We start from the raw sequence: 22,197 nt of genomic DNA, 5'->3' as shown, positions 1-22,197 counted from the left end.
CCCCAGGCATTCCATGGCCTTGCTATCTTTGTCAGTAGGCAAGAGGGAAGAGGATGTAAGTAGCTTGAAAGCCTTGTCCACTGAAACACAGACAGTGCCAGGGTCAGCAGCAAGGCACTTAACCAAAGATGTAGCCCCTTCTGGGACTTTCTAAAATCTGTCAGGCCTGTGGGGTGCCAGAGGCTGAGAGTCTGGGCTGAATGCATCAAGAAAGGCTGGCAGTACTGTGGGTATAGCTGAAGGGGCAGGGGAGTCTATATGAAGGAGTTTGTAGTATATTTTCTGGACTTCTGTCATCTCAAAAGCGTCCCTTTTAAAATGCTCCGTCATCTTAGCAATGGTCTCCCCAAAAGTCAGATCCCCAGCTGGGTAGTATGCTTTAGCAGATTCTTCCTCTGGGGAGGCATAGCTAAGATGGAAGGGTAATTGTGAGACATAGGAAAGTGACTCCTCTGACGGAAACTCACAGGATTCTTCCAGTTCCACATGAGAGGTGTCTATCACCTGTCGCCGAGGGTACATCATAGGGGGAGCCACTAGGGAGGGTAAGGGAGTAGCAATCCTTAAGGCTATGAGGGCATTAAATAAACTCTGTGAAAAGTCCTGGCAATCAGGCTGGCTTTCTGTAGGGGGAGAAATATGCTTTCTCTTTTCCTTTTTGAGAGATGGCATAGCGGCCGTTTGGGTTAAGGTAGGCCTGGTATTGCTTAGTAGCTCTGTAGGGGAGGGATCCATCCGGGTGGCCGTTGCAAGCTGAGGTTCCCCCTCATAGTCTGAAATGGTAATTAGGAACATATTTTCTGGGAGTGTAATGAGTTGGCAGACTTTAAAGATACCCTGAAGACTGCTCTGTTAGAGATACTGTGTGAGCAAACTGGTGCAACTAAGGAAATTATTTTTTGAGCTATGATACAGAATCGGAATTGTCCAGACATAATAAGGCCTTGCTTAGTCTAATTATAGTGGCTGACAAAAAAGCAATTACTAGAAATGGAAATCAACATTTAAACAAACTTTACTAGAAGGAGTGAATACACTAACAGAGATAAAACAACTAGAATTGGGATCTTTAGAAAAGGGAAGGAGCAAACTACAGAGAAAAAAACAGAAATTGTGGAAACAATACACGCAAAGGAAGAATGAGGTTTAAAAGAAAGCAGGATTTGAATGAGCTATGTAGTGAATGGCCATGACTGGATAGATTATAAGTAATGTATAATATCTGCAACTAAAATGATGCCAATATGGTTTTGTTTTCATTTATATAAATGTATGACTGCCTAGGTCAAATGTGATGATTTAATAAAGAGGTTTCTTGTTTAAAAAAAAATAAAAGTGTGCAATTACAGCTTTATTTACCTTGCAGGGCTGAAATGACTGTTAATACATGGAGGTCATCAGAATTTCCTTGTCCTAGCCTTCCATAGCTGCCTTCTCCACAAGCCATCACTGTCCCATTAGCCTGAATGACGAAGGTGCAGTTTTGACCACAAATTACCTGAATAAAATAACAAAGAAATTGAGGAACTTTGGCTATGTCAATCTAAATGCAAAAAAATGTGAAAACATTCACAAACAGAATCGCTGAACAACCAACTATATCACCATATGTGCAGATTACAAAACTGCATCAAGTGTTAAGGAAGCTTTGCAAATATTTTGAAACCGAGCTTTAGGTTTGGTACCCATTCTCTGGTTGAAACTATAAATAATAGCCTAGTCGAACCAGTTCTGGTCAAAGTAAGCTGAATGCTTATAGTATTCAGAAAGATACAAAAAAAAAAAAAAAAGTAGACACAGAAATAAAAATCTGCTGTAGAGCATGTACAAATTTGGTGCTGGTAAAGTCCAATCAAGATTTGCCAATTAATCAGCCTTAGTTTCCTCTAACTGAAACATTCTTAACAGCCAGCACTGTTGGCCTAGAAAGATAAAGCCTCGATTATGACCCAGGTGCCACTGCTTTATTTAGTAGCTCAGGTATCTTCGGATCTTGCTGGGACCGTATGGGCATGCCTATCTTGGGGATGGCTACAGAGGCAAACAAGTGGCCTTATAAAAATATTATAAAATAATATGATCTGCCTGGCTACGTAAATTCAAAGAAATTATGTAAGTCACACAAAGTACATAAATAATAAAGTGTTCTTTTTTTGTTATAACAAGGCAGCATTGAGAACCTAACATCATCATCAACAACTCCTTTTTCCCATTTTCTACATGCGGTGGTGTCAAGGTGTTGTGCCACTTGTCACTATCTCTCCATATTCAATGCCACTCTTCTACCTTCTTCGACACTCATGCTTGACTGTCACGGGTCTTCTCTCAGACAATCCATCCACCTCTTTGCTGGAATTCCTTGTTTCCTCTAGTTTCTTCCTGTCTGCCCCAAACCTTTTTCATCAATTTGTCTTTTACTCTCCTGCACATGAGCCCAAGCCTCCATAATCTGTTCACTTTGACCTTTTCTCCAACTGGAGCTACTGTGGCTTCTGTTCTTATGTTCGCCTTTTTTCATCCATGTGAATTCTATCACCGGTCTCAGGCACTTCATCTCCATCACCTCTAGTTTCCTCAAGTATTCTGCCTTTTCAAACTAGGTTTCTGTGCCATACAGTATTACTGCCCATGCCACTATTTTATACACCCTACTTTTCAGCTTCTTTGGCATTCTTTTGTGATACACTACTCCTGAAAATCTGTGCCAGTTGGCTGCAGCCCCTCTAATTCTCGCCTTGACCTCCTCATTCAGACTACACTTCTCTTCAACCACCCCTCTCAGATACCTGAAGCTGTTTACCTGTTCACTATTTTCCTTTCTATCTCACTTTTTAGCTTCTACTGATTTCCCCCATTTGCTGCCATAACAACTGTCTCATCTGTACTGGGGTTCATCCCATGTGCCTTCAGTTTCACATTCCATTCCCCTACCCTTTACAAAAGTTCTTACTCAGAGTTTGCCTGTAATGCCACAGTCTGCATACAGCAACTTTGGTGATCTGTCCCCCCCCCCCCCGACCTGTTTGCTAACGTAGTCCAGCAATATGAACAGCAGTTGGCTCACAGCAGAACTCTGATAAACACCCACTCCCACTGGGAACCTACTTGTGAGACTGAACTCTGTTCTTACTTGAGCCATTGGGTCCTTGTACACAGCTTGCATTAATTCTACCTGTAATTCTGTTTCTGGGACTTCAAACCACTGCAGGACTGCCCAAATCAGCCTTCTTGAGACCTTGTCATATGCTTTCTTCATGTCTAGGAATGTCCAGTTGGAGTCTTTCTTCATTTCTAGCTGTTTAAGTATCTGTCTCACTGCAAACAGTGTTTCAGTTCTGCTGCATCCTGATCTGAATCCAAACTGCGCATTTCCCATTTTGCTTTACATTACTTTGCATATTCATATTTCACCCTGTCCAGAACTTTCATACAGTGTGACAGGAGTTTGATACCTCTATATCACCCACAATTTTGAATGTCCCCTTTGTTCTTGGACACTGGCAGAAGTATGCTTATTCTGCAGTCACCTGGGCTACGCCTTTCTCTCCACACTGCCATGAGTACCTCAGGGGGCAACTTCTCCAGCTATATCACCCAACATCTTAATCATATCTGCTGTGACCTCATCTGAGCCTGCTGTTTTCCCTAAGTTCACTTTTCTTAGTGCTGTTCTTACTTTGTCTATGGTGGGCTCCTACTCTTCTCTCACCATAGGTTGTGTCTAGGGCAGTACAGCTTCAGTGTGGTTTTCTTTATTCAGAAGTTGCTGGAAGTACTCCTTCCATTCGCCTTTTATGTCCTGTGGGCTAGTGAGGAGTTAACTGTTGGCATCCCTTTAGGAAGGGTGTCTAACTATCTTCTTTATCTTTCGCTCCTTCCCATGCAACCTGATAAGAGTTTCATTGGGTCATCCCTAGAGTCACTTTCCAGAAGTTGGTAGAGTGCCTCTGATGTGCAACTGCTCTCTTAGCCTCTGTTAGCCAACCAGTATTCCCTCCTAGCTTGGTCTGTCCTTTCCAGCTCCCACTTTTTCCTGTACTCCTTCTTCCTTTTGAAGGATTCCTGGACTTCTGCATTCCACCACCAGATTCCCTTATATTTCCTTATGTACCTTATTTTCATACCTGGCTCAGCCACATAACTGTTCTGTAACCCTTACACATGCTGTTTTGATGCACTGCCATTCTTCTTCTTTAACGCCACCTATTTTATCATCTTCTTGAAGTGCTAGAGCCTTGAGTAATTCCTTTAACTCTTGTGTTCTCTCTCCAGTAAACTTCCAGGTCTTCAGCCTGGTCTTTGTTGATCTTAGAGCCTTCTCTGACCACTGTTTACTGTGGCTACCAGTGATTTATGCTGTTGGGCAACTGTTTCACTGGAGATGGAGATGATAGAAGGATGTCTACCTGATTTGCATGTTGGCCACTCTTGTATTTGATCTAGTGATGGTCGCTCTTGCTGAACCATGTGTTGGCCATAATTAAGCCATTTGCCAGACAAAAGTCTAGAGAAGTCTCCTTCTTTATTCCTCTTGCCCTACCCATATGAATCCAGGCAGTCCTCATATCTTGTTCTGTCTGTCTTGATATGTGCATTCAGGTCACCCATTATCAACACCAATTCATGTTGTCCTGATTTACCCAGTAGATCCTGTAACTGCTGCCTGAATGTATGCTTTTCCTTATCACACCCCTGCTGTGGGGCATAAGCTGAGATTATGAATGCTGCCCTAGCATTTCAATGGAGTCTGATTGCCATGAGTCTGCCACTAATTCTAATGACATCCCTCATAGCCTTCTGAAGCCTCTTCCTCACCTTAATTGCCATACCATTTCTAGCTTGTCTTCTTCTTGAGGAGTAAACTTTGGATCCCAAGCCAAGTGACTTTTCTGCACTGCCCTTCCATTGTGCCTCCTGGATACATAGAATGTCCATCCTCCTCCCTACCATCATGTCATCCACTTCCATGCCTCATCCTATCACTGAAGCTACATTGAGTGTAACAATTTTTAGTTCATGTTGGGTAGGTTCATTGGTTTTACATTCAGTCTTCAATCACACAGCTATCCCAAGCAACTCAAGCTGAGCAACTTGACGGCCAGTAAGCTTATTGACCCAGGGCTGCTGAGCTTTATGGCGGACATACATCCCTCCCAGTATTAGCATGGGTCCCTGTTGTAGACTGGAATAGCCCAGGTCCTCAACCCAGTTATAACCGGCAAATAACCATACCCATTTTGGCGACGTTAGTCAACATGACCGGATCACTAAAAAACATATTTTTCATCATCAAATGGCTAGCCTTGTCAAGGTGTGCAATCTGTCATCATCTCCTATATTGACAATACTGCATACCACAGTATATGCCAAAATTGGTTGGTTTAAACAACTCTTCCTCCTATAGAACACCATCTAGAGTCTGTTCTGCTACCCACAAGCTGCATTCTTTCGCGAGTTTGAGATGGAAACACTCAGCATGGTTTTTAGAAGTGGAAGGAACCCCCATGTAGATGTAGGGAGAACATGCAAACTCCAAACAAGCATTGGTCAGAGGTCAGGATTGAACCTTGTGCATGGGGGGGGGGCAAAGACTTTAAAAGACCTTAACCATTATGCCAAATAGTCTCTATAGTTAACCTTTCAACTGTTTACGGCCTTGTGTGACCCTGTCCTAAGACAAATTTTTGGCACAACTGCTGGATATTTCCAAGACATTCCTTAGAGGTGTCAGATCCCCAGTATCTAATATATGTGAAACAAGTTTTTTTTTTTTTTAATTCTCCAGCAACATCTGTGGTACAAACCCTACAGTACCAACTGTGCATATTATTAGACTGAGCTATACAATAAGACATAAACATATAAATATGTGGCCTACATTTAGAAAAATATGTTGCACAATGGTTGGCCAGATACAACAGCTGCAGCACTTGGGGGGGGATGCCATAACAGTTTGAAGTAATCTCTTGTAACTTTTAAAAGCAGTTTGCTGCACTGTACAGAAAGGTTATTGAAAGAAGCTGGAGTAGCTTAACAAATAAATAGTTCTTTAGAAGTGCAGTTGCTTTCTGCAACTAGTTTAAGGTACCACAATTCTCCAAACTGCAAACTGTCTAAGAAGGCTACCTCTGTGGAAAAGGTGCAGCAATACTGCTTTTTTAAGTAAGTGAAAATTGCGCACACATAATTAATGCTCTAAAAGCAAGGGTGCAACTACACAATTTCTGGGCTATATCATATCAAAAATTAACTCAACTGCTTATAGTGGCACTAGTCCATACATCCTCTGACAACCTGCTTAATTCCACCCGGGACTGCAGGGGAGCTGGTGCCTATCCCAGTACTCAGTGAGGACAGACCAGTGAAACTATTACTGCATGGGGCACCTACTTATTAAAGGAATCACACAAACACACATGCAACATATGTACTTAACAGATAACGGAGGATCACCAATTCACCCACAGTTCATCTTTGAGGAGTGGAAGAAAATCACAGCAGCCAGCAAAAAGTCACGTACAGAGCTAGAGCTGGTGGCACAAAGGGATAAAACTCTGATTACAGCCCAGGTGACCAGAGTTCAACTAGCAGCTGAGGTATTTGAGAGTGCAGGCAGGCAAGGTAGGATGAGCCGCTGTTCTGATGACAGTACCCCGGCTGCACAGCAGTAAGCAGTCTGTGTAGAAGAAATGTGGGCGTGGCATCCTTAGTCAGTAAAGGTACCCCATCAATGAATGTGGGGAAGTATGCATGCACATATGAAGGAAGCGTACAGATAGCCCTTCCAGTGACATAAGTGTTCACATCACCATCAAGGAGAGTTAGGCCATAAAACAGAAAAAGCCATCACTGGTGGGATACTAATGAGAAAACAAAGCATCTTCATGATTGCCTGGATGATGGCCTTTTTCAGACACTGTATATGTCTGATCAAGGGAAGGCATGGTGGCTAAAGGCATTGGGAGCAAAATGATATTAGAAAAATGTGGAGACTGTGAAGATATGTAGACTATGGACAGAAAGTATCCCAGCCAAGAAAAGCACCAGAAGAGCAAGCTCTGCGAGGCAATAATGCTAACCAACTGTGTTACTATGATGTACATTAAAACACTGTCCAAAAATGCATAAGCAAGTGTGTAGTGATTCCAATCTTTGCAGTGCTAGTCAGTGAGACAACAGAAAGAGACTATAGTTAAGTATGACCTCATCCAAACCTGGGCATCAGTACAGTTGAACAATAGATAGGTTCACAGGTATATTCTAGGTATGTGGTCCAGAAAACCCTTGAGAAGCCTAGAGAGTGAAGCCCACTACATTAGGAATAAGGGGCTGCTCAGTCAAGGAGTATCGTACATACCCCCTATGGTGAATTTATGATTACCCATCCAATCTTCCACATTAACTTTAAAGGCAGTTATTGTGCTGCTTTGCTTAACATGTACAGGGAATTTATGGTGTAAGCAGGGAATACACTGGGTTAGGACTCTTATGCCTGCAAGTTCTACTAATGTATTAATAAAAGTTGAAGTCCTTGATGTAGGTTTTCATGATGTTGCCAGTCTTATGTTATGTGCAGGAGGATTAAATAGGGTAATGCCTTATATGGCACAAAAAGCTAGACATAAACTACCAAAAAGCAGCCTGCATGAGACAGTTTACAGGAAGGGCTTTAATCCCTCAGTACTGTTTAGGGAATTTAGTCCAGTAATTTTCTTGGTTAGAAATATCTGGGGCCTTTCTGGTCAGGCCAAATGCTTACAGAGGTAGTGTTGTTGTTGGCCCATCACTGTCGATGGTGACAAAGGACATCATATCGAGGAGGTTGACAGAGTACAGTGTGTCTGGCTGTGGCTGATCAGTCCGATACAAGCTCGGAAAGGTCAGCTGCATGTCGGGCACAAATGGTCAGTTGAGCTGGTTGGCAAAGAGATGGCTAAGGATATAAGCAGCTCACGCTTCCTCTGTGTCTTTGCAGTCCTGCTCTGCTCATAGGAAGTAATGCCTTTGCTGATGCAGCTTTGCCAGGCGGGAAGGTCTTGCGCTAGAGTTTCCCAGGAGTCCAGATCAATGCCAAAACTCTTCAGAGAGACTTTCAACGTGCCTTTAAAGCACTTTTTCTGCCCACCTTGTGTGCGATCACCACCCGCGAGTTCACCATAGACAGTCTCTTGGGGAGGCGTGTGTCTGGCATATGTACAAGTTGGCCTGCCCACCTGATTTGGGCTCTCCTAAGCAGGGTGTAGATACTTACCAGTCCAGATTGAGAGAGCACAACTGTGTCTAGAACTTTGTCTTGCCAGGTAATTTTCAGCAGCCTTCTTAAGCAGTTCATTTAAAAGCGACTCAGCTTTTTGGCATGAGGCTCATACTCAGTCCATGTCTCACAGGCATACAGTAGTGTGGACAGTAAGACTGCCTTGTACACCTTCAGCCTTGTGGACAGTTTGATGCCTCTCCTCTCCCAGACTGACTCCCACAGCCGTCCAAAAGTGGAGCTTGCCTTGGTGATGAGTGCATCTGCCTCACAATCAATTTTCACAAATCTGGAGAGTGTGCTGCGAAGGTATGTAATCTTCTCAACAGCCTTCAGGATCTCACCTTCAATGGTGATAGCTGGTTCCGCATACGTCTTCTGTGTTTTGCTCTGATGCAAAACCTCAGTCTTCTTGGTACTGATTATGAGTCCGAAGTTTCTGCAAGCAGTGGAAAAGCGATTCATGCTCTGCTGCATCTGGGCGTTTTTGGCAACGTTGAGTGCGCAGTCATTTGTGAACAGGAAATCGCGCACAAAATCCTATTCAACCTTGGTCTTGGCCTGTAGCCTCTGCAGGTTGAGGAGCCTGCCGTCGGTCTTGTATCTAATCTTAATGCTGGTTTCTTCGTCATCGCAGAAGCCATCTGACAACATGGCCGAGAACATCATGCTGAACATCGTAGGTGCTATTACACAGCCTTGCTCGACTCCGTTGGTGACTAGGAAAGCACTGGAGGAGTCTCCATCGTCCAGTACTTGAGCTAGCATGCCATCATGTAACTGGCACACCATACTGATGAATTTGCCTGGGCAGCCAAATTCTCCATGATCCACCATAGCCCTTCACGATTAATGGTGTAAAAGGTTTTGGTCAGGTCCACAAATGTTGTATAAAAGTCCCCGTTTTGTTCCTGGTACTTCTCCTGTAGTTGACGTGCTGCAAATATAATGTCCACTATCCCTCGGCCCTCTCTAAAACTACACTGACTCTCTGGCAGATGTCCATCGTCCAATGTGTTGAGTAAGGTGGTTGAGGAAGATTCTGGCAAGGATTTTGTTGGTAATGACCAGGAGAGAGATTCCTCTGTGGTTGTCACAAGACTGGCTGTTTCCCATCCTCTTGTAGACATGAACAATGGAGGCATCCTTAAGCTCTTGAGGGATAACTTCCTGTTGCCACATGGTCTGGAAGAGCTCAGTGAGCTTCTGTAACAAGACTGGCCCCCCTGTCTTGTAGATTTCTGCTGGGATGGAGTCAGAGCTTGATGCTTTACCATCGGAGAGAAGCTTAATTCCTTCCTTAACCTCTGCTTCCTTTGGAGGTTTTGCCAGGGAGGTGTTAATGGCGACTTGCGGCATACAGTCAATGGCTTCAGCACTGATGGAGATACAACAGCTGCAGCACTTGGGGGGGATGCACTGTACAGAAATGCCTGTTCGGGGCACTGTTGAAGTACTCAGCCCATCTTTCCAGGATGGCATTCTTGTCAGTGAGCAGGGTGGACCCGTCGACATTGAGCAGTGGTGAAGTTCCAGAGGACTGTGGCCCATAGGTGGTCTTCAGGGCATCATAGAAATGCTTGAAGTTATTGCTATCAGCATACTTCTGGATCTCATCTGCCTTCCTGCTGACCCAAGAGTCTTGCATCTCTTTGAGCTTTGCTTGCATCTTGCTTTTGATGGAGTTATAGATTGCTTTCTTGGAGACAGATGTAGTGTCTTACTGGAGGGATCTGAAGGCATCATGTTTTTTATCCAGCTGCTTCTGAAAGTCTTCATCATCGTCATCGAACTAGTCCTGGTGTTTGCGTGTGTTCAGGTCCAAGTGAGGAAGAGCGGTATTGTAAACCACATCCCTAAAAGCTGCCCAGTCCTCTTCTGCACCATTGGTGCCAAAGCTTAGTTGGTCAAGCTTACTGTCAAAGTGCTCACTGAGATTCTGGCACACAGAGTAACATTCTAACTTGCTAACATTCAAGCATCTAATGGTTCTTTTCCCCCTGTGGGCACCATCTGGGCTGGATGTGCACATTGAGTTTTGAGAGGGTGAGTCTGTGGTCTGTCCAGCAATCTGCGCCACATATGGCCTTCGTCACTCTAACATCCTGCCTATCCCTTCTCCTTACTATGACGTAATCAATGAGATGCCAATGCTTGCTGCGTGGGTGCATCCAGGACATCTTGTTATGGTTAGGTAGGCGGAAGACTGTATTTGTGATCAACAGGTCAAGAGCTGCACAGGTCTTCAGAAGTAGATGACCGTTGCTGTTGCTTTTGCCGACTCCATTCCTCCCAATAACTCTCTCCTATGTCTGGTAGTCTGCACTGTCTCTGGCATTGAAGTCTCCTAAAATGATGAGCTTATCTGTCTTGGGCACAGATGCTATGAGGGACTCCAAGTTTTCATAAAACTTGTCTTTGATCTCCTCTGGGTTTGTCATGGTGGGGGCATATGCACTGATGAAGGTGGTGTGGCGCTTTCCTTTGAGGGGGAGCCGCAGAGACATGAGTCGGTCATTGAATCCTTTTGGGAGACTGGTTAACTTGCTGATCAAATTAGATCTAATAGCAAAATCCACTCCTGCTTCACGACATTCATTGCTGCTGCGGCCACTTCAGAAAATGGTATAACCAGCTTTGACTTTAGTCAGCTGGCCTTCGTCTGTGAACCTGGTCTCGCTGAGGGCTGCTGTACTTGCCGAGTTCTCTTGCGACAAGTGCTGTCCATCTTTCAGGTCTGTGTTTTGGAACTATCCATGAGAGTGCGCACATTCTATGCACCAATGGTGAGTGAAATCACCAATATTTTTTCCTTTGTGATTCGACCGCATGACCACCTGCCGCAGCAAGCAGGCCAGGGGTACTGTGAAGCAGGCTACATTTAGGGCACCTTTTCTGGGCCCTTCTTCAGACCATGGAGGTGAGCACAGCGATCCTAAATACAGCTACTCAGACACCCAGGGGACTGCCGAACTCCACTGCTGCTTCAATCCAGTAGAGAGCAACCCATTGCACTGGGCGCCTGTGTGTGGGGTTGTGGCTACAGCTTCCAGTGTATCCGCACCTGCTGCTTCATCATTTGCCCATCGCCACAGGACTTGACAGGGGGAGTGATAGAGGTACATGCTGAAGGGTTCACTATACTGTATGATGGGTCTGATGATGGAAGTATATAGAGAAATTGTTACACATTCTATTCTTATAATGCATGCCTGGAAATTAGCTGTGCCAAACAAGATTTCTCGACTAAGACTGACACACAGTAAAGGACAGCATGCTATCAACATACCTATATTCTTGATTACTTAGTCAATTTTAATGGGGGGGGGCGGTTAATATGACATGAGCTAGGGGAATTCTTACTTAACAATGAAACACTACAGTTATTGCATTAAGTAACCAAAATGGTCCTTGAGAAGTGCAAATGGTGCTTTAGCAAGCCTACAATGAAGGCTGTGAATATCTACGATGGTGCATATGATCGCATCCAGTTTACTGACACTGGCAAATTTACTGAGCAATAGCCTATCAACTGCTGCCTTAATAGCAGAGTGAAGCCAAAGAGGATACAGTCCAAGACAGAGCCCTGGGAAACTCCACTGGTGACATTTTGTTTAGAAGAGGTACACAAACCTCAGTTGTGTGGCTCCTGTTGGTAAGCCACCGGCATATCCATCAGATAACATAGGGATTAACGTTAGGTTGCATAAACATGTTAATACATGAGTGGAAAACTGTATTAAAGGTCTTACCTAGGTCCAATTAAGCAGAGTGGACTGTCGCCCATATCTATGGCCTTTGTGACACTATCAAAGAGCTCAAGACTATGTAGAAAGGAAGTATCTTTAACAAAGCCAAACTGATTTAGATCAAGGGACTATAAGTTCCCTATATCATCACTTATGAGATCTGCTATAATACATTCCATGACCTTACCAATGATACTGATAAGACTTAAGGGTCTGTAATTACCTGGGTTTGGGGTGGTGCCACATTTAAGTAGATAGATCATAGTGACAGTCCCCCAAGTGTCTGATAAATAAGCAGTGAAGGAAGTTAATGTTAAACAGGTTAAGAAGGTGTTGTGTACAGCTGTATAAATGTTCCAATTTTGTTTTTGAACTTACGTTGCAAGTGGTACTGATAGATATCCAGCCTCTATGCAACTGGGGCCAAACAATCACACAAATTTTGAGAGATAAGAGCAACGCTTTATAGAGTTTTACTAAACATGGCAAAAGGTGTCAGGAAATGCAATCTAATGGGCAACAATAAATCTTGCATTTGTAAATATGTATGTATATATGTAAGCAAATGATAGGTTTGGGCAAAGGCACACAGAAATAGAAAAAATATGCATGGGTTGAGGAGAGTATAGAATATGCCAGACTGCTGGCATCAAACAAGCTATCTTTCCTGGTTACAGATAACAAAGAATGCATAAAAAAAAACTGCAAAAGGTGAGGTAAAAGACAAGTTTGCCCAGATCTGTCCTAAGCAGATCAGTGCTGAAGTAAGTACCAAATATTTCTAGACCTGACTGGTAAAATACTGGTGGATATCTTACGGAAAAGGAAATACTCAAAGATGTCAAGGATCAATCTTATACTTTCAAGAAGAGAGAGATAGAGAGAGAGTCTTTCCCAAATATTCTGGCATATCATAATACAGGAGATGGACTATTTGGCAGAAGAGATGGCTGATAAAGAATAAAAAGCAGACCTGTCTGGCACTGATGTCTTTGTAACATGGTTTCTGAAATTCTGCAGGTTCGTCCATCCTGCTTCACAGCATCTTCATCCATTCAAGATTCGAGCTGAATATTTCATGGGAGGGGGCTTGGGATATCTGGCATGTTTCCATCAACTCTTAAAGGAACTGGTAATTGTAGGGAACAAATGCATTCATCATTACGGTGTACTTTGTGTAGGGTCTAATAAGGGCAAGGCAGCATTTAATGAAATGATAAATAAACAATGTGTCATTCTAATTCTTCCCCAAAATATATATGATGATTAGATCTAACAGGACAGGTACTAATTAGGGACAGTAACTGAGAAATTCAATTTCATATACACCTCTCTTCCTATTACAGGTTAAAAAAGGTGCGCGCGTGTGTATATTATATTTATGTGTACGCATGGACATATACATCTTGCAGGTATGGGTTCATGGAAAAGCTGATTCAGTTAAGAAAGATGTCTAGGACTGATAAAATGGGTGAATAAGTGGGAACGAAACTGGGAATGTCTTTCTCTATCCTCTTGTCCTCTTACAAGAAGGGCAAAAACAAAAGTTAGTGTTATACAAATATATGATGTCCCCTCTTAAATGGCTCAAGGATGTAAGGAAAAAAGAATGCCTCATTTCAGCAATGTGGTTAACACCTCTCACTGATCGTATTAACATTTTTAAATACATATATGCTCAAAAATAAAAGTGCCGCGGTGGTACGGAGGTAGCGTTGTTACCTCACAGCAAGAGGTTCTCCCGTTCGATTCTCGGCTTGGCTTGGGAGTGCCTTCTGTGTGGAGTCTGCATGTCCTCCCCACGGTTGGGTAGCATTCAAAAGACATGCGTGTATAAATGGGCATGCCTTTGTTGAAGGGTGGGCGTCGAGCTGGCACCTCGGCGATTCATAAAAAAAAAAAAAATCTACTGCCAATCATTAGCGGACCACTGTGGCGACCCCTTACCGGGAAAAGCCGAAAGACAAACAACAACATATGCTCAAAATAAAAGGTTTTTGATTCATACATCCTTTGCTCTTACTATGCATTTCAATATTATAATTTTAACAATTATGTAACACAATTCTAATTAAAATAATGGAGTTATGTGTGGAAATTTATGGGAAAAAAATCATTAACTATTAACAAAGTTGTTCACTCTCTTCTCATCTTCATGAACATGGGTACGAACTTCTGAGGTTCACATTCCTTGATATGGAAGGTAAGAAGAAAAATATAAATTACATTACTAAAGTAGTAGATGTATCAACAAAGACTCTCTTTGTTCCTCACAGATTAAGCAACTATAGAAAGAAAATAAAATATATGGACAGGTATGGAAGGAGCATTCCTTATCTCCTGAAAATTACACTGTATCCCACACATAACGGAGTCAAACTGCAAATACATAAGGCAAATTATGTAGTCCCTGTGGTAAGTAAAAATAATTTCAACAGATCAGAAAAATCACTGCAGAATTCTCCTAACAGCTACCGAATGTAGCCACTAAAAATTCCAGTAAGATGTTGCTGAATTCCACATCAGGAATCTCACATCACTGGTTACCAAGAATAACTACAAATAAAACAGAATGGTAGACCAACCGCGCCTCAAACTTTTCCAGTACACACACTTCTGGGATAAAAAAAAAAACAAGACAGGGACAGCACATTCCACTTGTCAAAAAAGGAAGAAAAGCTCACTGATTAGGGATTAATGACTGTGCCATTGCACTAATAATGTATCACTTGACAAGGAGTGCTGCAGAATTTTTCTGTTTTGCTTTTAGATCAACAAGGCATATCAGTGAAGAATGATCAGTTTACTCAAATAGGAGCTGGCAGAAAATGTAATTGACCAGAGGAAGCTATTTAAGGACTGTCTTCTAAATCCTGCTCCGTTCCTGGACTGGTGCCCAGCCTAAAGTGACTTAGGTGCCCTATCTTCTAATAAAATTGGCCATAAAAGGCTCTAACAAACACTTTCTCACTACAGAAAAATTAAATACAAATGAGTCAACAAGGGAGATAATTTTTGTTTTAATGTAGGACTGCCTTGCCTCATTATTGCAAAGGAGACAACTGATTTTTTTTAAACACTTTAGTATGGAGCACATGACAATTGTTCTGCATATGTTCAGGATCACACTATGTAACAAAATATAAACACAAATTAGCAGCTTGAGTCAAGAATACATTTTGGGACCAAAAGAAAAAAAATGGTATTGTCCTTATGAATAGCAAAAGTTTCAGAAACTAAGTAACCTGAAGCTTCACATTTCTTCTAGCTGAAGTAAAGTTGCCAAAAACTTTTAGTTATGTACTCACCATAACTTCAGATGTTTGGGATCCATCTCGCCTACATTCTGACTGACGGTTCGGAGCCGATCCTCGGCTCCGACTCGGCACGCTTATGCCAAAGAGCGAAGTCTCTTATTGGCTGAGCTTACTATATCCCAGGATGCACCACTACCAGTCCCCCAGATCTAGTTTGTCCGCATACATGCACACACGCATGCACTGCTTATATAACATTGACAGATGATACAAGATAAAAACAGTAGAACCCAAACCGTTCAATCTCTTCTGATCTCCAAGGCAGGGGGAAGGAGGGTGGGTATTAGGAATGTAGGCGAGATGGATCCCAAACATCTGAAGTTATGGTGAGTACATAACTAAAAGATGTTATGTGATCCTATCTCGCCTACATTCTGACTGATGGGACAGCGTCCCTAGCACCTAAATCCTGGGTGGCTCACTGGAAAACACTCCTGAGTACCGTGGAACCAAATGCTGCTCGTCCTTTAGATGCCACATCCAATTTATAGTGGGAAATGAAAGTGTGCGGGTTGGACCAAGTAGCCGCAGCACAAATTTCAGAAATAGCGAGCTTGGAATGGAATGCAATAGAGGTAGCCATAGCTCTAGTAGAGTGAGCTTTGACAGATGTTGTAAGTTGCTTATTTGAAGAGGAATAAGCTTGAGTTATGCAATCTCTAATCCATTTGGCAATAGTAGCTTTAGTGATGGTTTTACCCAGTTTATTATCTGAAAAGGACACAAACAATTGATCTGTTTTCCGAATTTGCTGAGTCCTATCTAGATAGAAGCGCAATTGCCTGTGAACATCCAACGATGGAAGGTGTATTCCGCTTTGTTTGAAAATTTTGGAAAGAAAACTGGTAGCTCTAAAGATTGTTGGAGACAGAGATTAGAGCAAACTTTTGGGACAAAAGATGGATTAGGTCTAAGTGATACTCTATCCTTGTGAAAAATCAAGTACGGTGGTTTGATAGATAGGGCTTGAAGTTCTGAAACTCTTCTTGCAGAGGTAATTGCAATTAAGAAGGCAGTTTTCCAAGACAGATATTTCAACTCACATGTAGCAGCTGGTTCAAAGGGGAAGATGTTAAGGCACGAAGTACCAAATCAAGATCCCACGGAGGCGCAGGATGAAAAACTGGGGTCTTAAAAGCACAGCACCTTTCATGAAAGTTTTACATAATCTGCTGCTCATCAACGGTGGGTCTATGGAATCGTGAAATTTGGAGATAGCTGCTAGTTGGACTTTAATAGTAGAGACTGAAGATCCTTGATTAAACAAGGATGTTAAAAATTTCAAGACTTCTGGTATCGGGGCAGTAATAGGGTCTAAGCCTCTGAGTTGAGCCCAGATAGCAAACCTCTTCCACTTACTGTGATACAATTTCTTAGTGGTGGGTTTGTGGGCTGAAGATAAAATGTGAATAACTTCCGGGTCCAAGGTGTGATTTCTGACTAAAGTCGGAAGTGGAGGAGCCAAGCTGTTAATTTCAAAGTGTGAAGAGACTGATGCTGTTTTCCCGACTGATGAACCAGAAGGTCCGGAGTTAGATCCAAGAACCAAGGACCGTCCAGAGCATATTTCTGTACGTAGGGGAACCATACCTGACGAGGCCAGTACGGAGCAATTAGAATCATTGTGGACCCCAATTGGGAAGCTTTCTGGATGACTTTGGGGAGGAGTGGAATCGGAGGGAAAGCATAAAGCAGTCCTGTTGGCCAAGGTTGGGCTAGAGCATCCGTAGCTGCCTCCCCTTGACGCGGGGTCAAGGAAAAGAACCTTTTGCACTTCGTGTTTCGTGGTGTTGCAAACAGGTCGCAGCACGGAATCCCCATCTTTGAAAATCTGAGCTGCTACTGTTTCGTTCAGAGACCACTCGTGAGGAGAGAGAATAGTCCTGCTCAGTCTGTCTGCCAATACATTGGATTTTCCTGGAATGTGGGTCGCTACCAGGAAGCGCTTGGTAGCCACTGCCCATTCCCACACCCTCATGGCCTCTCTGCAAAGGGTGTAAGATCTGGTCCCTCCTTGTTTGTTTAGATACCACACCACCGACATGTTGTCTGTGTGGATGGCGATAATGCCTTGAGGGAGAAACTTGTGGAGGGCTTGTAGGGATAGAAGTACAGCCCTCATTTCCAACACATTGATATGGAGAAATGTTTCGTTTGGAAGCCAAGAACCCTGAACTGACCTGCCCAGACAATGCCCCCACCCGTTTGGGAGGCATCCGTTGTCAAGGTGGCCACCGGAGGGTATAACAAAGGTCTTCCCTGATTCAGATTGGATGGCAGAAGCCACCAGCGGAGGTCCCGTTTGCACGTTTCTGTAATCAGTATGTGATGATTGAGGGGGAGATCCTGAAAGGACCATTGTGTCGATAACAGCCACTGAAGAATCCTCATGTGCAATCTTGCCAGAGGAACTAGGAGAACCGTGGCAGACATTGAACCTAAAAGTTGCAGGACCATCCTGGCTGGGGCTTTGGATCTTAGAAGCAGGGCTCGGACTTGATCTTGTAATGTTTGTATCCTTTCGGTAGGAAGGAAGATTCGCATTAATTTTGAGTCTATCTCTGCTCCTATGAATCTTATTCGCTGAGAAGGCAGCAAGACAGACTTTGACCAGTTGAATGTAATTCCCAGGGAAGTACCCAGGGAGATGGTGGCTTGTAGGTTCTCTAGTAGTAGATGCCTGGTGGTGGCAGTCAGGAGCCAGTCGTCCTGATAGGGAAACACTTGGAATCCGAGACTTCTCAGGTGAGCAGTCACTACTGCCAAACACTTGGTGAACACCCTGGGGGCTGTGGTGAGACCAAAGGGCAGAGCACAAAATTGGAAATGACTGTCTCCCAGGCTGAAGCGCAGATACCTCCTGGACGCCTGATGTATCGGTATGTGATAATAGGCGTTCTTGAGATCTATGGAGCACATCCAAACATCTTTCTCCAACAATGGGAGAATGGATTGTAAAGTGACCATTCGGAATTTGGACTTCATGACGGACTGGTTTAGTTTGCTGAGATCCAAAATGGGTCTCAGGTCCCCTGTCTTTTTTGGCACTAAAAAGAACCTTGAGTAATTTCCGGATCCGATCTGGTCTGTGGGGACCGGTTGGATGACTTCTTTTTCTAGCAGCTTTAAAGCTTCTACGGCTGCAATTTCCCTTTGACTGGGTGGTGGGTCCGGGATTTTTTTGGACGGTGGGGGTGAGTGTGTGAAGGGAATGGTGTAACCTCCGGCAATAATCCGAAGCACCCATCTGTCCTGAGTGATAGACTCCCAGGCTTTTAGGTGCTTGGCAAAACGGCACCCGACTGGCTCCGGAGCAGCACAGCCGGGCAATCCCTCATGGAGTGTGGGAGGCTGAAGAGCCACGAAAGGACTCGCGGTCTCCAGTGTTGCGGGGTTCTCTGCCGCCTCTGGGACGGCGTCTCCCAGAAAAATTTCCCCGTCCTCTGCCTCTGGAAGGGGAATCTTCCTGCTGTTGAGGAAAGAATTTCTGTGATTTGCGGAACCACATCTTCCCTCCTCTTTTAGCCTTGGGATAAGGCCGAAAGGGAGTGGAATAACGTGCTCCTACGGCAGATAAAGTCTTTCCCTCCTGCTCACAGTGGGTAAGAGTGTCTTTTACCTTGGGTCCAAACAAAGAGGACCCATCAAAGGGAGCGTCGGCAAAGGAAGACTTGAAGGCCTCCGCGAAATGACACAAACGGAGCCAGGCTTGTCTCCGTAGAGCCACGCCTGTGCCTGCCGCTCTGCCCGCCCCTTCGGCCGCATATGAAATGAGCCTCATGGACGAGTTAGAAATCGAGGTAAGGATAGCCAACTGAGAGCTAACTGACTGGGCTAGCTGCTCAGGTAGGTTACCTGAGAGGGAGTCTGAGAGCTCCTTGACCAGATCCCTCTGTAGTCTGGTGAAATGTGCCAAATAATTCAGGGACCTCAGAGTAAAGGCCGCTGAAGTCAGGGTGCGCTTCCGTGCGGTCCATGCTCCTAGACTCCTTATTAGGAGGATGGACGGACGTTGAAGCCTCTGCCACGTCCTGCTGGGTAGCAGATGCCACCACCATGGCATCTACAGCCACGCCTTTCGTTAAGAACTCCTTCTCGGGTGGGGCAGACAAAAATTTGTTAGGGCGAGAAGGCACTGGTTCCACAGTATCTGGATGTTCCCACGCCCTCCGACAAACCAAATCCAGAAGCTCGTCGAAGGGCGGAGACACCCAGGAGGCGGAGGGCTGAGCCCCGAAGGCCTTGAGGAACACCGACTCATCAGCGGAGGGGGGTTTGGAATTCCAGCCGCCTTGTTGCTTGAGGATCTCTAGAATGTCTGCAAATGAGACATCATCCGAGGATGACTTTGGGGACCCCTCCGCATCATCAAGATCAGTGTCAGATGTAAGAGACTCATCGGGGGAGTCCACGTGCTTCCTCTTGCACGATCTCTTCCTTGGGGGCTCCTCCGAAGACAACTCCGAAAGACCCTCAGGAGGAGGGGAACCCCCAGTGGGGGTAACCTCAGGCCCCGGGGCTCCGCTGCCTAGAGACAGGGGAACTGCCAAAGACCCAGTCTCCATGCCCAGAGAAGGTGCCGGTAAAGCCGTAGAGATGGCGAAGAAGACTTGGCCAAGGCACTCCTCATAGCTCTGAAGGCCGGACCCCAGAATCCTGGGAGGGTCCAGTCTCCGAGCCATGATAGCAGACGGAAGTCCTGCGGCGAAGCACCGAGAGGGAGGCTTGGAACCGACAGCATTGGTCCCAACGTCACCCCGGTCCGGCCGAAGAAGTCCGTGTGCTAAACTCGGACCCGAAGGCCGGGGTTGGAGTAAGGGTCGGAGCCGACCCTAGGATCTCCACTGGCTCCATCAGCACCTGCTCCGACGGAGCCGGCGGTCGGAGGAGGAATGGCAATGGAATGGGCTATCGGCTCCGAAGCCAATTGGGTCGGAGCCGAAACAAATTTCTGAAAGACTGGGGACTGGAAAAGTCTTTGGAGCACCCTGTCTATGTCCGAATCTGACATCCTTGATGACCTGGAAGAGACCGAATGGGTCCGAGTAGGCCTCTCCAACGGCTCCAAGGGACTAGGGGACTGGCTCCGAATCGACTCGACAATTATCGGCGCCGATGGAGTATCCAAACAAATTTCCATCTGTGCCGAAGAGGGCTTCGGCGCCGAGGAGGAAGTGTCTGAGCGGACAACCTTCATCGGCTCCGAGATCAGTGGAGCCGATGAAGGTGACCCGCCTCTCAATGCCCCAGCCATCGGCTCCGAACCCAGAGGAGTCAAGGCTGGAGGCATCGAGGCAGACCGTTCCGCCCTCGGCTCCGAAGTCCGTGGAGCCGAAGGAGAAGCCTGCCTATGTCTTTTGGCGGTCGGTTCCGACGGACTGGTCGGAGCCGACGCCCTTTTCTTTTTAGCAGGAGAAGGAGAGGAAGCTAATGCCTCTTCAAATGAGGGTTTAATAAGGCCTTTTAAAATAAGTTTATTTTTCCTCTCTTGGAGGACCCTCGAGGAAAACGCGTGACAGACGCTACAGGACTCCTGCAAATGTTTGGCGCCCAAACAGTACACACAGAGAGAGTGGTCATCTGTAATAGACATTTTGAAGCTGCACTTAGTGCACTTCTTAAAACCTGAAGGCCTAGGAGCCTGAGACATTATGGCAACCAATCAAGTGTAACAGCCAAAAACAAAACACACTAACTATCAAAGAGAAAAAACCTTTCTCTCTCTCTCTTTTTTTTTTTTTTTTTTTACAACCAAGAACTGTCACAAAGAAGAAAAACTAGAAAGGATCCAAGAACCCTTAAACAAAAAACGGAACTTGAAGGCAAAGTAACTGACAGGGGAAGGCCCTTCAACTGAAAGGGAACTTCTAGTCAGAAAAAGGCGCAATCACCACACAAATACTTCACAAAAATATCCAGTCATACACAAAAAGACGAAATAGCCGTTAAAACAGCTTTTTGTTGAAAATTCTAAGAAATCCCTGACAGGAAAGTAAGTGAAAAACACTACTTAGCTCAGCCAGCTCGAGACCACGTCTTTGCTTGATAGCAGCAAACGAGATCTGGAGGACTGGTAGTGGTGCATCCTGGGATATAGTACGCTCAGCCAATAAGAGACTTCGCTCTTTGGCATAAGCGTGCCGAGTCGGAGCCGAGGATCGGCTCCGAACCATCAGTCAGAATGTAGGCGAGATAGGATCACATAACATCAATATTTTCTATGACACCCCATACAAGTCACATGGAGTCAATGGTGCAAAGGGTGACTGATTAACCTTCCAAAGACAGCAATCAGATCCCAAATGGATGAATAAGGAGAATATTTCTAACTAGCATGGGTCAAATCTCTAAGGAATATCTTGGAAATGTCCATCAGCTGTGCCAAATATTGCCTTAGGGAAGGGCCACAAGGCTCTAAACAGCTGAAAGACTAATTGCAGAGTAAAGGTCTAACTTCTGACAGAGAAATCAAATAATCCAGGACAAAATGCTCACAAGAACAGGTATGAAACCTTTAGACCACATCCAGATTTCAACGTCTTCCATTCTGAAAACCATGTTAGCAAAGTAGATTCCTCTCTGTCAGCCACAAGGACCTTTGTAAACTGTTTACAAGCTCAGAGTCCTGTTACAATTACATCTTTAGAAGTCTGGCATGAAGATCTCACATTTTCTAATTTAGAAGATTCTTACAAAATGGTTTAAACAAATGTCACATACACCAGAAGAGGTAGCTGGTGTGGAACATGGGTCAGCTGCTGCAGCAGGGAACCAGATGTGTAACTGCCAAAAGGGAGCTATTAAAATCACTGTGCCACACTCCAACTGAACATAGGGCAGCTTTATAGGAAAGAAAGCCACAGATAAAACTCCCTCT

At 44.6% G+C, this 22,197-nt stretch overlaps 1 protein-coding gene across 5 annotated transcripts in view; it reads right to left on the bottom strand.

Moving 5' to 3' along the window:
• The window catches only part of HERC1 (HECT and RLD domain containing E3 ubiquitin protein ligase family member 1), a 3,987,333-nt gene that overhangs the window by 653,997 nt on the left and 3,311,139 nt on the right, over positions 1-22,197 (bottom strand). For all 5 annotated transcript variants that reach the window (XM_044077739.1, XM_044077741.1, XM_044077740.1 and 2 more), the window contains exon 64: positions 1,360-1,498. In XM_044077739.1, the coding sequence (XP_043933674.1) occupies positions 1,360-1,498 (139 nt within the window). The remainder of the gene's footprint in view (positions 1-1,359; positions 1,499-22,197) is intronic.

Source organism: Protopterus annectens, chromosome 7.part0, assembly GCF_019279795.1.
Source record: "Protopterus annectens isolate FY-2018-M chromosome 7.part0, PAN1.0, whole genome shotgun sequence".
Classification (NCBI taxonomy): domain Eukaryota; kingdom Metazoa; phylum Chordata; order Ceratodontiformes; family Protopteridae; genus Protopterus; species Protopterus annectens.
Note: the sequence above shows the minus strand (reverse complement) of the source record. Positions and strands in the feature narration are given on the sequence as shown.